The sequence below is a fragment of the Octodon degus genome, unplaced genomic scaffold (genome assembly GCF_000260255.1).
Source record: "Octodon degus isolate 3935 unplaced genomic scaffold, OctDeg1.0 scaffold00037, whole genome shotgun sequence".
NCBI classification, from domain to species: Eukaryota; Metazoa; Chordata; class Mammalia; order Rodentia; family Octodontidae; genus Octodon; species Octodon degus.
In genome coordinates, this window is record NW_004524613.1 from 12586943 (window position 1) to 12598474 (window position 11532).

At 39.6% G+C, this 11532-nt stretch overlaps 1 protein-coding gene across 3 annotated transcripts in view; it reads right to left on the reverse strand.

The window, feature by feature from the left end:
- The window catches only part of Chd6 (chromodomain helicase DNA binding protein 6), a 166046-nt gene that overhangs the window by 152404 nt on the left and 2110 nt on the right, over nt 1-11532 (reverse strand). For all 3 annotated transcript variants that reach the window (XM_023714970.1, XM_023714971.1, XM_023714969.1), the window contains exon 2: nt 2325-2836. In XM_023714970.1, coding sequence (XP_023570738.1) covers nt 2325-2836 — 512 coding nt within the window. The remainder of the gene's footprint in view (nt 1-2324; nt 2837-11532) is intronic.

Sequence of the window (11532 nt, forward strand, 5' to 3'; positions counted from 1 at the left end):
TCTACATGGTGTTCAGGGTCTCACTTCTATATCAGACTCGTAGTGATCCACCTGTTCACAGCCTCCCAAGAGCTGGGATTACAGGTGTGTGCTACCACACCCAGTCTTAATTTCTGTCTCAGTGTGCCCTGGGGGTGGGGCCGGCACAGCAGGCCCAGGGATTGAACCCTTGGCCCCTGTGCCTGCTTGCAGGTGCTTTAATCCACTGAGCTATTTGGCTGGCTACACCAGTTCCTACTGATCAGCGGAATAATTAAAGGGACTAAAATAATTTTATAAGGACACAAAGGAAAAGAAACGAAAGGATAGCCATTCTAGAGCCCTATCTGGGATACACAGAAAAATTCTATTATGTTAGGTCAATTCTATTATATTTGGTCAATTTATTATATAGCTCCAAGATAAAGAGTGTTTGTAACATCCACATTTCTAAAGAGATGATATCCCTATCTGTACACTAGCCTCCCCTCAGAGGAGGTCCTGAGTTTTAAATCTCTAAAAATCCTGCTGTCTTCTAACAGTTCTCAAAAACATTACAAGCATTTCTCCAACTCACTTGATTCAACCTAATTAGAACAAAATCGGGGTCCTTTAATTAATGTTATGCATATATATATTATAACAAAGCCTATAAGGTTTCATTTTCAGAATCCTGATTTTGCCTATACAGTTAGCACCCAATTTTATTTTGTGGAATAATTTCTATTTCCCCAAATTGGAACTTGTAACAATGTCTGCATACTATCACTTTGTTTTATATCTCACATAATGTAAATGTGAATTCCTTTAAGATGAGTTCAATAAAACTGTAAGCACCAGAGATGAGTGGCTAAGTGAGCTCAGATATCTACAGCTTTCCACTTCCTTTCACACTGAAGCAGATCCTTACTAGGGTTGTACAATGTCCTCTGATTATCCTAATTCTGAAATACTACCCTGATTCCTTACTGTTATTCATAAGGCTAAAACAACGAACTCCCATAGGTCAGATCTGATTCTCCTCCTTCAAATATGCTACTACCCTAAAGAAACTTCAGCTCTTCCAAAGTAATAGGTGAAGATTATTGTCAGAAGCCCAAAAGTCACTGTTACGTCTTTCACACACTGAGAATAGATATTCTTATGTTAACCAAGAAACAAAACCCCTAAGTTTTTCATAAGTTAGAACCCTAATTTTGCTTGCCTCTCAGTCTTCTGCATTATAAGGCATTTTATAGTCACCTTCTGAAAACTATGCCCCATCTCAACTCTCAAGTCTCTTTGTTAAAAGATGAAATGGCCTGCCAGGCAGAATATAGTGAACACTAAGTGGCAAAAAGCTTCATTTGGATTAGGAAGTTATCCATCTGGTCCTAACCAACTGTCCTAAAGAAAACATGAGCCATGCACTAATGCCAAGTTGCAGAACACAGCACTGAAAATACTTTCTCTCTAAAACCTGCCTCCTGGAGGAAAAAAAAAAAAAAAACAAAACTCGCCTCCTTGCGCCTGTCCAAACGCAGGTACGACGGTCTCATTTTATTATGTTAGTATCACCCACGCTAGTCAATCTGTTCCCAGGCCTCTGACCTCTAGAAGTCACTATGGCGTCCTCTGGCCTCCTGAGCAACTATAAAAAGGCAAGGCGTTGTGCCAAATACTGAACTTGACGGCTGTGTTCTCTGAGCTTCGAGCCCTGGGAGTCGAGTGTTCTCAAACATGGAACTCTGCCCACATGCATGGCTCTGCCAGGTCGCTGCACCACTGATTCCTACCCATGACTGCACACTCTACCTCAGCGCTGCTGCAGTTCCAAAATCCAGGCTTCCCTCTATCAGGCCTGGGATGATCCCTTACACCCCGTGCACGTCAACATTTTAATTCTTTTTAGTCCAAAAGGAGTAACAAGAAATTGCATGGCCAGTATTAAGGTTATCTTTTTTACCGGGAAGTAAAGAAAAGAGGTCCTCTTTTGGCTGAAGGTTAACATGGACACAATGGCATGTGGGGACACAGTCAGGGTACCAATAGCCAAACAAAAAGTGCTGAATACTAAGCACACGCACCAAATAGAACCAGCTGGGGTCTAAAGGAGGTGGGGAATTCTTGGAGTATTTTAAAATCACAAATGTTTCTGAAGCACTATAACTCCAGGAATGCAATTAGAAAATAGTAACTTTCAGGGTTTGTTCCAAGTGGTTACCCCAAGCCCTCACTTTATACAAGTGAGTTATAAAGCTTAGCCAACAGGAATAAAGTTATGCTTAGGAACTTGGGCTAATGCCAAAAGCAAACCGTTCCATGGAAGTAGAAGCAAGGGCTCAGGGGAAGGAAAAGGCACACACCTGGCCTTCCTGGACTTCGTCCTGGCTGCAGAGTCAGTGCCGCTCCTCTTCTCTCTGGCCTCCTTGGTGCCGGAGGGCTCCCGAGGCTTGCGTGCCTTCTTCACCCCATCTTTCTGCTTGGGCTCCCGGGCCTTCTTCGGCTCCTTGGTGCTCCTGGGCTCCTTTGGCTCTCTAGGCTCTCGCTTCCTCTTTGGCTTGGGCTCCCTGTCCTTAGTCCCCTTTGCTGTCCCATCCTGCTCTCCTGGCTCCTTTTTCTTCCGTTTCTTCTTTACTCCGGTGCCTCCACCTCCGCTGTCCTCCATCCCATTGCACGCTGTCACTTTCCTAGGGAAAAGGGTGTCGGCTTCCTCGTCAGCAGTATACATGTCCTGCTGGGGCCGACAGTGCCCAGCAACATCTTCAATTCTCTCTTCCTGATCGGTGCTGCAGTCAAACGGGGATGGGGATTTGTAGTCAAAATTGACAGAGGCATCGGACATTGGGGAGTGATTCAACACTTTTAAATTTGACAACTGTAAAAGACAGAAAAATAAGCATATTATCCTTCTACTGCACGCTTGATACACAGTGCTATTAAGTATAAATGCATAGATTAATTCTATAAATATCTGCTGAGTTGTTATGTGTTAATTCATACTCTTTGAGGTCTTGAGATATTGTGGGAAAGCAGGACACACAATGGCCTTTGCTCTTGTGATGCTATACCAAGGTAATGACATGTTATGAAACCATGTTATGTAAAATAATGACAATAATAATAATTAGCATTAAATTTTTTGGAAGATTTCTATATTACATGAAGAAATCTAAACTTCCACAATAACCAACTACATAATACAGTATTCTACCACAAAATACTTTTAGATACCACTTGCAGTCCTTGCATACTGTCCTGACTCAGAATGGCATTTCACATGAATGTACAAAAACTATTCAAATGCATTCTGAGACCTTGGTGCCAAATTAAGGTGCTACCATCAAGGTGATAAGGATTCAGTGGCAAATTCCTGTGCAGTGTTAGTTCCCCAAATCTTGTTCTCACCTATCATCAAGCAGCTCTGACATTCATCTGGGCTGCTTTTGAAAAGAAAACTAGGTTCATTTTAAGTTTTGCCTATGAGGAAAAATAGTGCTATTCTATATGATCATCTAACTTAGCCATTAGATTCGGCCCTGGATAACTTCTGGCCACTTGCAAAATTTAAGCTGTCCATACAGAGGAAATTTTACTATGACAGATATTGAAAAGGATGTGTCACAGGTGGTGAAGGCAGCTCTAAAACGACAATTTCAAAGCTGGTTTTGGGCACCATTTAAATAAAAGTACAGCCTCCCAAAGAGATTACTTTTATGGAAACATCCCTTTGGAAGTAGTTTTATCTCATACTTTCAGTTTTGGTGTCCCCCAAAATAAGCACCACTTTATAACTATGCTAAGGTGACCAATGATCAGTACAGGTGCTAGCTCCAGGGAATGGCACACTTTCCTTGGTCTGGAACAAAGAAACTACATAAAGATCCCATAAAGGACTGGCAGGCTTCCCCTGAAGATTATAATCATTTTTGGGTGCCAGCTTAGAAACAGCACCGGGGCCAGGGAGATGGCTCAGTAGAATAAGTGCTTCCCTGGCAAGCACAAGGGCCTAAGTTCAATCCCCAGGTCCACCAAAAAAAGAAAAGAAAAAGAAAGAAAGAAAGAAAGAAAGAAACAGTACCATTTGTGAGTAGCCAACATTCATAACAAGAGGCCTGGCAGATAAGCAATACACGGACACCTGCCCACATGGTGTGGTTTCCCTCCACTGTGCTGGTTACCCAGTCTGTGCTCACAGTTCCCAGTCTACCCTGGGAGTGACAGCAACTGCAAATTCAGCTGTAGACTTCTCCTTCTGTCTTTGCCCCTCATTCTGCCTTTCTGCAGTTAGATGCTCCCAAACACAACACTAAGAATATGGGGGGGGGGAGTTATTCTGTTACTGTTGTTTTTTATCATAACTTAAGCCCAGTATCATAAGTCTAAATCCAGAGGGAACTAGTTGTTCTGACAAGTCTTGCTACTTTGGGTGGGGTTTAGAGGCAACACAGTTACTGTCTCATTACTAATTTAATACTTAAATTTGATTAGAAAAAGAAGCTAAGAAGACATAGAAGGAATCTAAAATCAAATACAAGAAAATTGCTAAGATGGTGCCTTTTATGCCACTTTTTTTTTTTTTTTTTACTAAAGTTAAAAATAGTTTTTGAAAAACGAAATAAAAGACTTGAAGAAACCCAGCTGTGGGTCACAGATGCCTAGTGAACACTCAGATCCTACGCATGGCCTTCCTAGTGATATTACATGGCGATTTCTTTGCCAGAGAGATCTGGAACTCAAGTTTTCTTAGCATCCAAGGGTGGACAAACTAAAACAGCAAAGAGACTTGCTCATTAAAGAGGCTTTCAAAGATATCCTATTACAGACCTAATTCCATCAAAGCAGCTTGCTGAAAGTAAGACCCTCTCTTCCATTCATATCTCATGTCAAGATCTCTTTTCTGAAGGACAGAATTCTTGCCACAGAAACTGGAAGCAGGTGGTGATTCAATGAAGAGGCAGTGATAATAGTAGCTAGCTAACATTTACTGCATAACTTTAAGATGGATACAGTAGGATTGTGTGAAGCACAATGCATAATCTCTAACCTGTACAGCAATCCTACAAAGTCAATGTAAAGATGCCCATTCTGAAACAAACAAACAAACAAACAAACAAACAAAAAGATGTCCATTCTGCATAAAGAAAAATGGAAGATTTCTGATGTTAAGGTAGTAGGTACCCAAGGCCACACAGCTAGTAACCAGAGAAGCTTGGATCTGAAGAGCGGCAAAACTTAAAGCTCATTTCACTAAACACTTTAGAACCTCCCAATGGACAGATTAGGTAGAATGTGATGGAGTACTCAGTACTTTGGAAAATGGTCAGCTAGCTTGTTACAAAGCTAAATATGTGCCTACTTGATGTCTAAGCAATTCTACAACTCCCAGAAACTACAGAGATAAGAGATAACTATCTAATCTATCCCCTCATTTTATAGATAAAATAGAGAGATGAAACAATATGATATGGTTCTACTCTTACAGAGCAGCAGAGCTAAGATATTCTAGAGGGAGAAGAGAAACTCAAGAAATTCAAAAGAATTAATAAATGTTGAAAAGAGTAATGGATCCCAAAAAGCAGTTATCGGTAATAAATAAAAATATCCAGGGCCTGGGGAGATGGCTCAGTAGGATAAGTGCTTGACTGGCAAATGCAAGGATTTGAGTTCAATCCCCGGTTCTGCCAAAAAAAACAAAAACAAAAACAAAAACAAAAACAAAAACAAAAACAAATATATATATATATATCTCCAATTTGAATTTCAAAGCTGGTAATCCACCAGAGACTATTTTAGCTTTAAGGTACCTTGCTTGGAGCTTAGAAAGGATATTTGCTCAAGATTTAAAAATATAAGTCCAAAAAAGGAAAAAAAAATCTTTCATGTGTTCCAACATCACTGGAGAACAGGAAAAGAGACAAAATAAAGCCTTTGGTTCAGATTCCACCAAATAAGTCACCACTTTGAAAATGTGTCAAAAGGAATGGAATAGTGATGAGGGACCACAAGGTGCTAACATTTTGCTTTATATCAACAAATAAACATGAGACAATTTAGGAACAAAATACAGTGATGAGTGGTAAGGGGCAGACAAAATAATAAGCTACCTTATAATCATGCTCCTTTTTTTTCAACCATGTTGTTAAAACAAATCTATTTATTTAATTATCTACAATATTCTTTAAAGATTTAAATCTAGATCAAATGGATTCAGGCCCATTGAAAAGAAATGATTATGAAATGGAAAGAGTTATAATCCAAAGCAATAGTTTCCAAAAAGGGAAACCCATTCCAGCCCTACACCAGAAAGAGATAAAAGCCCAGGAAAGACCTTGAGGGCTGGGGAGATGGCTCAGTGGACTAAGCGCTTCCCTGGCAAGTGCAAGGGCCTGAGTTCGACCCCTGGTTCCGAAAAAAACCCCAAAAATGCCAAGAAAGACCTTGAAGGTAGCCATCTTAATGGATAGGGAATGGTTCTCTTTCTCTCCCACCTACGTTGTATACAGAATTGTTTTGGTATTTTAAAGATGAAAGAGAACCCAATAATGATGATGATAATAATGATTATTAACAGTTAATTTTACTAAGCACTAAGCACTTAGGCAGTATATACTAAACCTAAATTCTACTGTTTAAACAGATTAAGAGGAGGTATGTTATAGCTGCAGTGATGACTCCATTTTACAAAGTAGAAAAAGCTAAAAGAGGCTAAATAATGAAACTCAGAAAGATTAACTCACGGCTAGTAAGTGTTAAAATTGAAGTTTTAAAACCAAGTTTGATCCATGTTTTTGGAGTCATCTTTCAATCACTTTATGATATCGTTCCATGTTTGAGACACATCAAATTTAGAAATGAGAATCAGCAAGAAGTTCTAACTACCTCTTTGTTACTCTATTCTGCAACACAAATATTTCCTCAAACTCTTTCTAGACAGCTTTTAACTCCTTAACTTTTCTTCTTCTGTATAGTTTCTCATAAATATATTCATCCCCCAAAGGAGATGAGCAATACATGAAGAATAAACAATTTAGCAGAATACATATTCAGCAATTTCTAAGTCTTTTCAATTTCACCTAGAAGGTCCAAGATGAGGCTAAGGGATACCAAACATGGACTTTGCATCTACCAGAGGAGTTACAACCACCACTGATAAGAACATTTTGTTAGCATAGAGCACTACATTTCCTTTATTCTCACAAAATGAGAACTTCTGATCCTTGATATTTGCTATGGTTTGGAAACTGTCCTCTAAAAGTTTGTATGTTTAAATGCTTGGTCTCTAGTCTATGATATTATTGGGAGGTGGTGGAACCTTTTAAGAGGCAGGGCCTAATAGAAGCAAGTTAGGTCACTGTTATGTACCCCTGAAATATTTTTATTTTATTATTTTTGGGGTGTTACCGGGAATCAAATCAGGACCTTGCACTTGCCAGGCAGGCACTGTTGTACCCTGAAATAGATCTGTAGTCCCTAATCCCTTCATCTCTCCCTCTTGCACTTCCTGGTTGCCATGGGGATGAACTGGCTTTATTTTACTACGTACTCGTGCCACAATGTGCTGCCTTGCCTCAGGCCCAAAGGCAAAGGGACCAAAGGGACAAGGGATCATGGACTGAAGCCTCCGAAACCATGAGCCAAATAAACCTCTCCTCCATTTAAGTTGATTCTCTCTTGTTTTGTCACAGAGGCCTACTCCCAGGAATTTTGTGACAGGAAGTTAACTAAGACAGTATCTAAATGTTATCGAGAGTTCCAGAAAATTTGTAACATTTTATTCCAAACCATACTATTAAGAAAAGGAAGGACCGAGGGAACAGGTGGTGAGTTACAGAGAATAGTTGATAGTTATAAACCCTATCAAAACTGGAAAGAAGTTCTTGTGTGTTTCTGCCTTTCTTTTTTTTTTTGTTCCTCGAATGGCTTCAGGGCACTTTTGGCCAGCGGGAGAGTTGTGAGGTTCGAACTCCAGCAACTTGAGGCTGAGAGCTTTGTGGAAGCAGCCACTTAAAGGCCTGAGCTAGGGCCATGCCCCCGTTTCTGCCTTTCTTACAATACTCTTCACTTTTAGGTTAATTTTCCCAAGAATAAACCAAAGTTAGGTAGAAGCCAATTCTCCACAGTTGTGTGAACACTTCTGTGTGAGTTTAAAAAGTCCCAGATGTAAACCTCTCATCACCATTGTGAAGCTGCTACGAAGGCCTGGTAACCAACGCCTTCTAGACAACTCTTGTCAGCACAGACAGAGAGGCAATTCTATTCACTGTTTTTAAGTCATCTTCTTCAATGTTTTCTACATTTAAATAGACTTAAAATTATTTATAAAATTTAAAAATAAACCACTTAGATTAAGCATTAAAAAACTGTTCTCTACATGTCTCATATTTTCATCTTGTAAGCACCAGAGTACACTAGACTGGGCAAACTCCACGATTCTGGCCAGGAGGAACCCTGAGGTCATCTAGCCCAAATTCCCTTTGCATGCTCTCTACCACACAATCAACCCACCTTCCAGTTTCTCTTAAGGGACTGGGCGCTTCTTGCTCACAGAAATACACCCTAGCTAGGCTGGCTCAACTTCCCAGCATGCTCTTCTTTACACCTCTTCTCATGTACCCCTGTCTATGAGCCCCATTCTTACTCATAGCTCCAGCCAGACACCCTTAACCTCTTTCTTTCTCAGGTGACTCTTCCCTTCTTCAGGTCACAGAGTCCTAGTTTCATCCATCATGTCTCAAATGAAATGAAATGGCTTTCTTTTACCATTCATACCACTTCATTCTGTCATTTGAGTATAAGTTTCAGAATATAAAATTAAGTAATGAAAAAAGAATCCATCAGGTTATATTAAAAGTTAGGGGAATCAGAGGAGTACAATTATGAGCCCATTTCAGAAAATTCAGCAGATTACTGAGAGCCTGTCTCAAAACAAAAAATAAAGGGGGAGGCAAAGGCATTGGTTCAATCTCTGGTACAGAAAAACCAAAAAAAGGTAAGTAAAGCTCAGGTCTTTCTTTTCTTTTTTCTCCTCACTCTCTCTTTTTTTAAGGGGGGAAGAATTGGGTAAGGTCCTCTGTAAGTCCTTTTGAAACATAAATTGAGGGTGAGGCTATTTTAATTTTGGTTCTATTGGAAAATTACTAACTTTTCCTCTTTATGCAATGACAACTAACCGCAAGGTCTAATTATCTTTAGCACTGAAACCCACCCTCTCAAAGGTAACACTAAATAAAAAGTCTCAGAAATGAATTGTTTATTCATCTGTATTATCAACATTGCTATTCTTCCTCTTCTACTATTCCCCCCCCCACCCCGGAACCAGGGATTGAACTCAGGCCCTTGCGCTTGCCAGGAAAGCGCTTATTCTACTGAGCCATCTTCCTGGCCCCTCTTCTACCATTCTTAATTGTGGCTCATGATTTAGTAATCCCTACTGGTGGGTAAACATCTTCCTACACATCGGAGTCCTTAAACTCCCCCAGGGGAGGTCAGATGGGACCAACTGTTTGGGAAACGTGGCAGGCAGCTAGGTGACCATATCTCTTTATTCTGGTTCATCTCTCATCACCACCTACTCCAGGCCATTGCTTCCTCCTGTTCTACCAAGTGCTTCTTCTTTCTGAACCTACCCGTTTATTTCCTCCTCCTTCCCACCTCTTTTCTCCTGAGTCCTATAAAGCAATGTGACACTCCCTAGGAGGCATCACCTCTTCTATTTTTTTTTTTTAATTTTATTTATTTATTTATTTTTGTGTGGCCAGCTCAGCCCACCAGGGGGTGGGGCTGGCTGGCATGTGGTGCTGGGGATTGAACCGGGGTCCCTGTGCTTTGCTAAGCTTGTTTTAAGTAGGTGCTTTAGACCACTGAGCCATCTTACCAGCCCCCATCACCTCTTCTAAAATACTCTCAGATTCTTTGGTGAAGCCAGCATTTCCCATCCTTCATACTCTCCTACTCCAGGGCATTTCTCCTCTACTCTCAAAGGAAAACCCTGCCTCTTCCGAGGTATGTGCCAGCCTCTACACTTTCACTGCCTCTTTGTACCCAGTCTATAAATTTCAACAATTTTCTAGTCATTGCTGAGCCTGCCCTCAAGTAGATCTCAAGTACTTCTTGGAAGAATGCTCAAAAACTCAACAAAAGTATCTGTTTAGTAAATAAACTATGTCCATAAACACTCCAGGGAGAGAAACAAGGTCTAATAGTCAGAAGGTCTTTGAGATTTCCACAGCATATCTGAAGAAAACTCTTCCAACTTGTTTTATATTTCCCAAAGACGAGATTGAAAGCTGTACTTATTTGACTCTTGGTCATGGAAGCAAGGTTTTCCCATAGTTACTGAAGACTAAGCTACACTCTGATTATATTTCAAGTCTTAATTCTATTCAATATTAGTACATTATTCTATTGTATTCATTGAAGGACATTCCAACATTGGATTTGTGTAGTAAAAACGTGTATCTTTAAGATTACAAGCACCATAGACCATATCATATATCTTGTAATGTCATAGTTCACTTTTCTAAGTACCAAGCAAGAAGCTGAAATGAGCCAAAATAATAGTCCTATATCATAAATTTGTTACTATTAATGCGAGATGAATCAAGTGAGGATATTGCTTTACAAGAAGAAGTACTTTCAGCTGTACTATATGTTAAATAGTGCCACACAGGTTTCAGTGATTAGAATTCACGTTTTATGTGTCTAATTTTTTCTGCCTAATACTGCATAATCTTAGAAATTAAAATATATACATTTCTTAGAGGCAGTTTATGTTTTAATACAGATGATTCACTTTAAATGTCTTATTAAGTATTTTTCCTGCTACACTTCCTTAGGCAATACAAGTCAATCTCTATTAAACCCTTTGTTCTTTGTACATTACTTCTGCAAATGACTTTTTGGTTAATAAGCATAATTATTTACTACTGAGTTTTTATTAACTTATAAAATCTGTCATCTCAGTTTAACTTGATAAGGTTTTAAACACAGAAATGAATTCTGAAGATCAAAATGTATTAATGTGTCATTTTTCTCCAAAGAGAACAAATTAATTAAGAGGAATGAAAGCTTTTAAAGAGCAGATGTTTTATTTGCTGCTACTTATAACACTGTAGAATCATGGTAAGAAAAAGAAGCTTGATGGTACTTATATAAAGATTTCTAGTCCCACTGATTTATACTGAATGTTAAGTACTTGACAAATCACCTCATTAATTCAACTATGTAAGTGAGGCATGTCACATTTTCATGTGATAGAAAACCGAGGCTGAACTTGCCCAAAGGGCAAAGTAGGGGTTTGAATCCTGTTCCACAGAAACCAAAGCCCAAGTTTCTTCCAGAGTAATGCCTCGTCTCTGCCTGGCACTGAGCTCAGTGCTACATGCTCAATCCTGGTGTTCCTACAATGCCTTAGCTCTAAGGTAGTTTTCTTATTTTTCCTTTTTCTTTTCTTTTTTCATTTTTTGCATGGTGGCGCATGCCTGTCATCCTAGCACTTAAGGCTGAAAACAGGAGGATCACTACCAGTCCGTTCTATGTATTGAGACTCTGTAGATCCTGTACTAAATACAT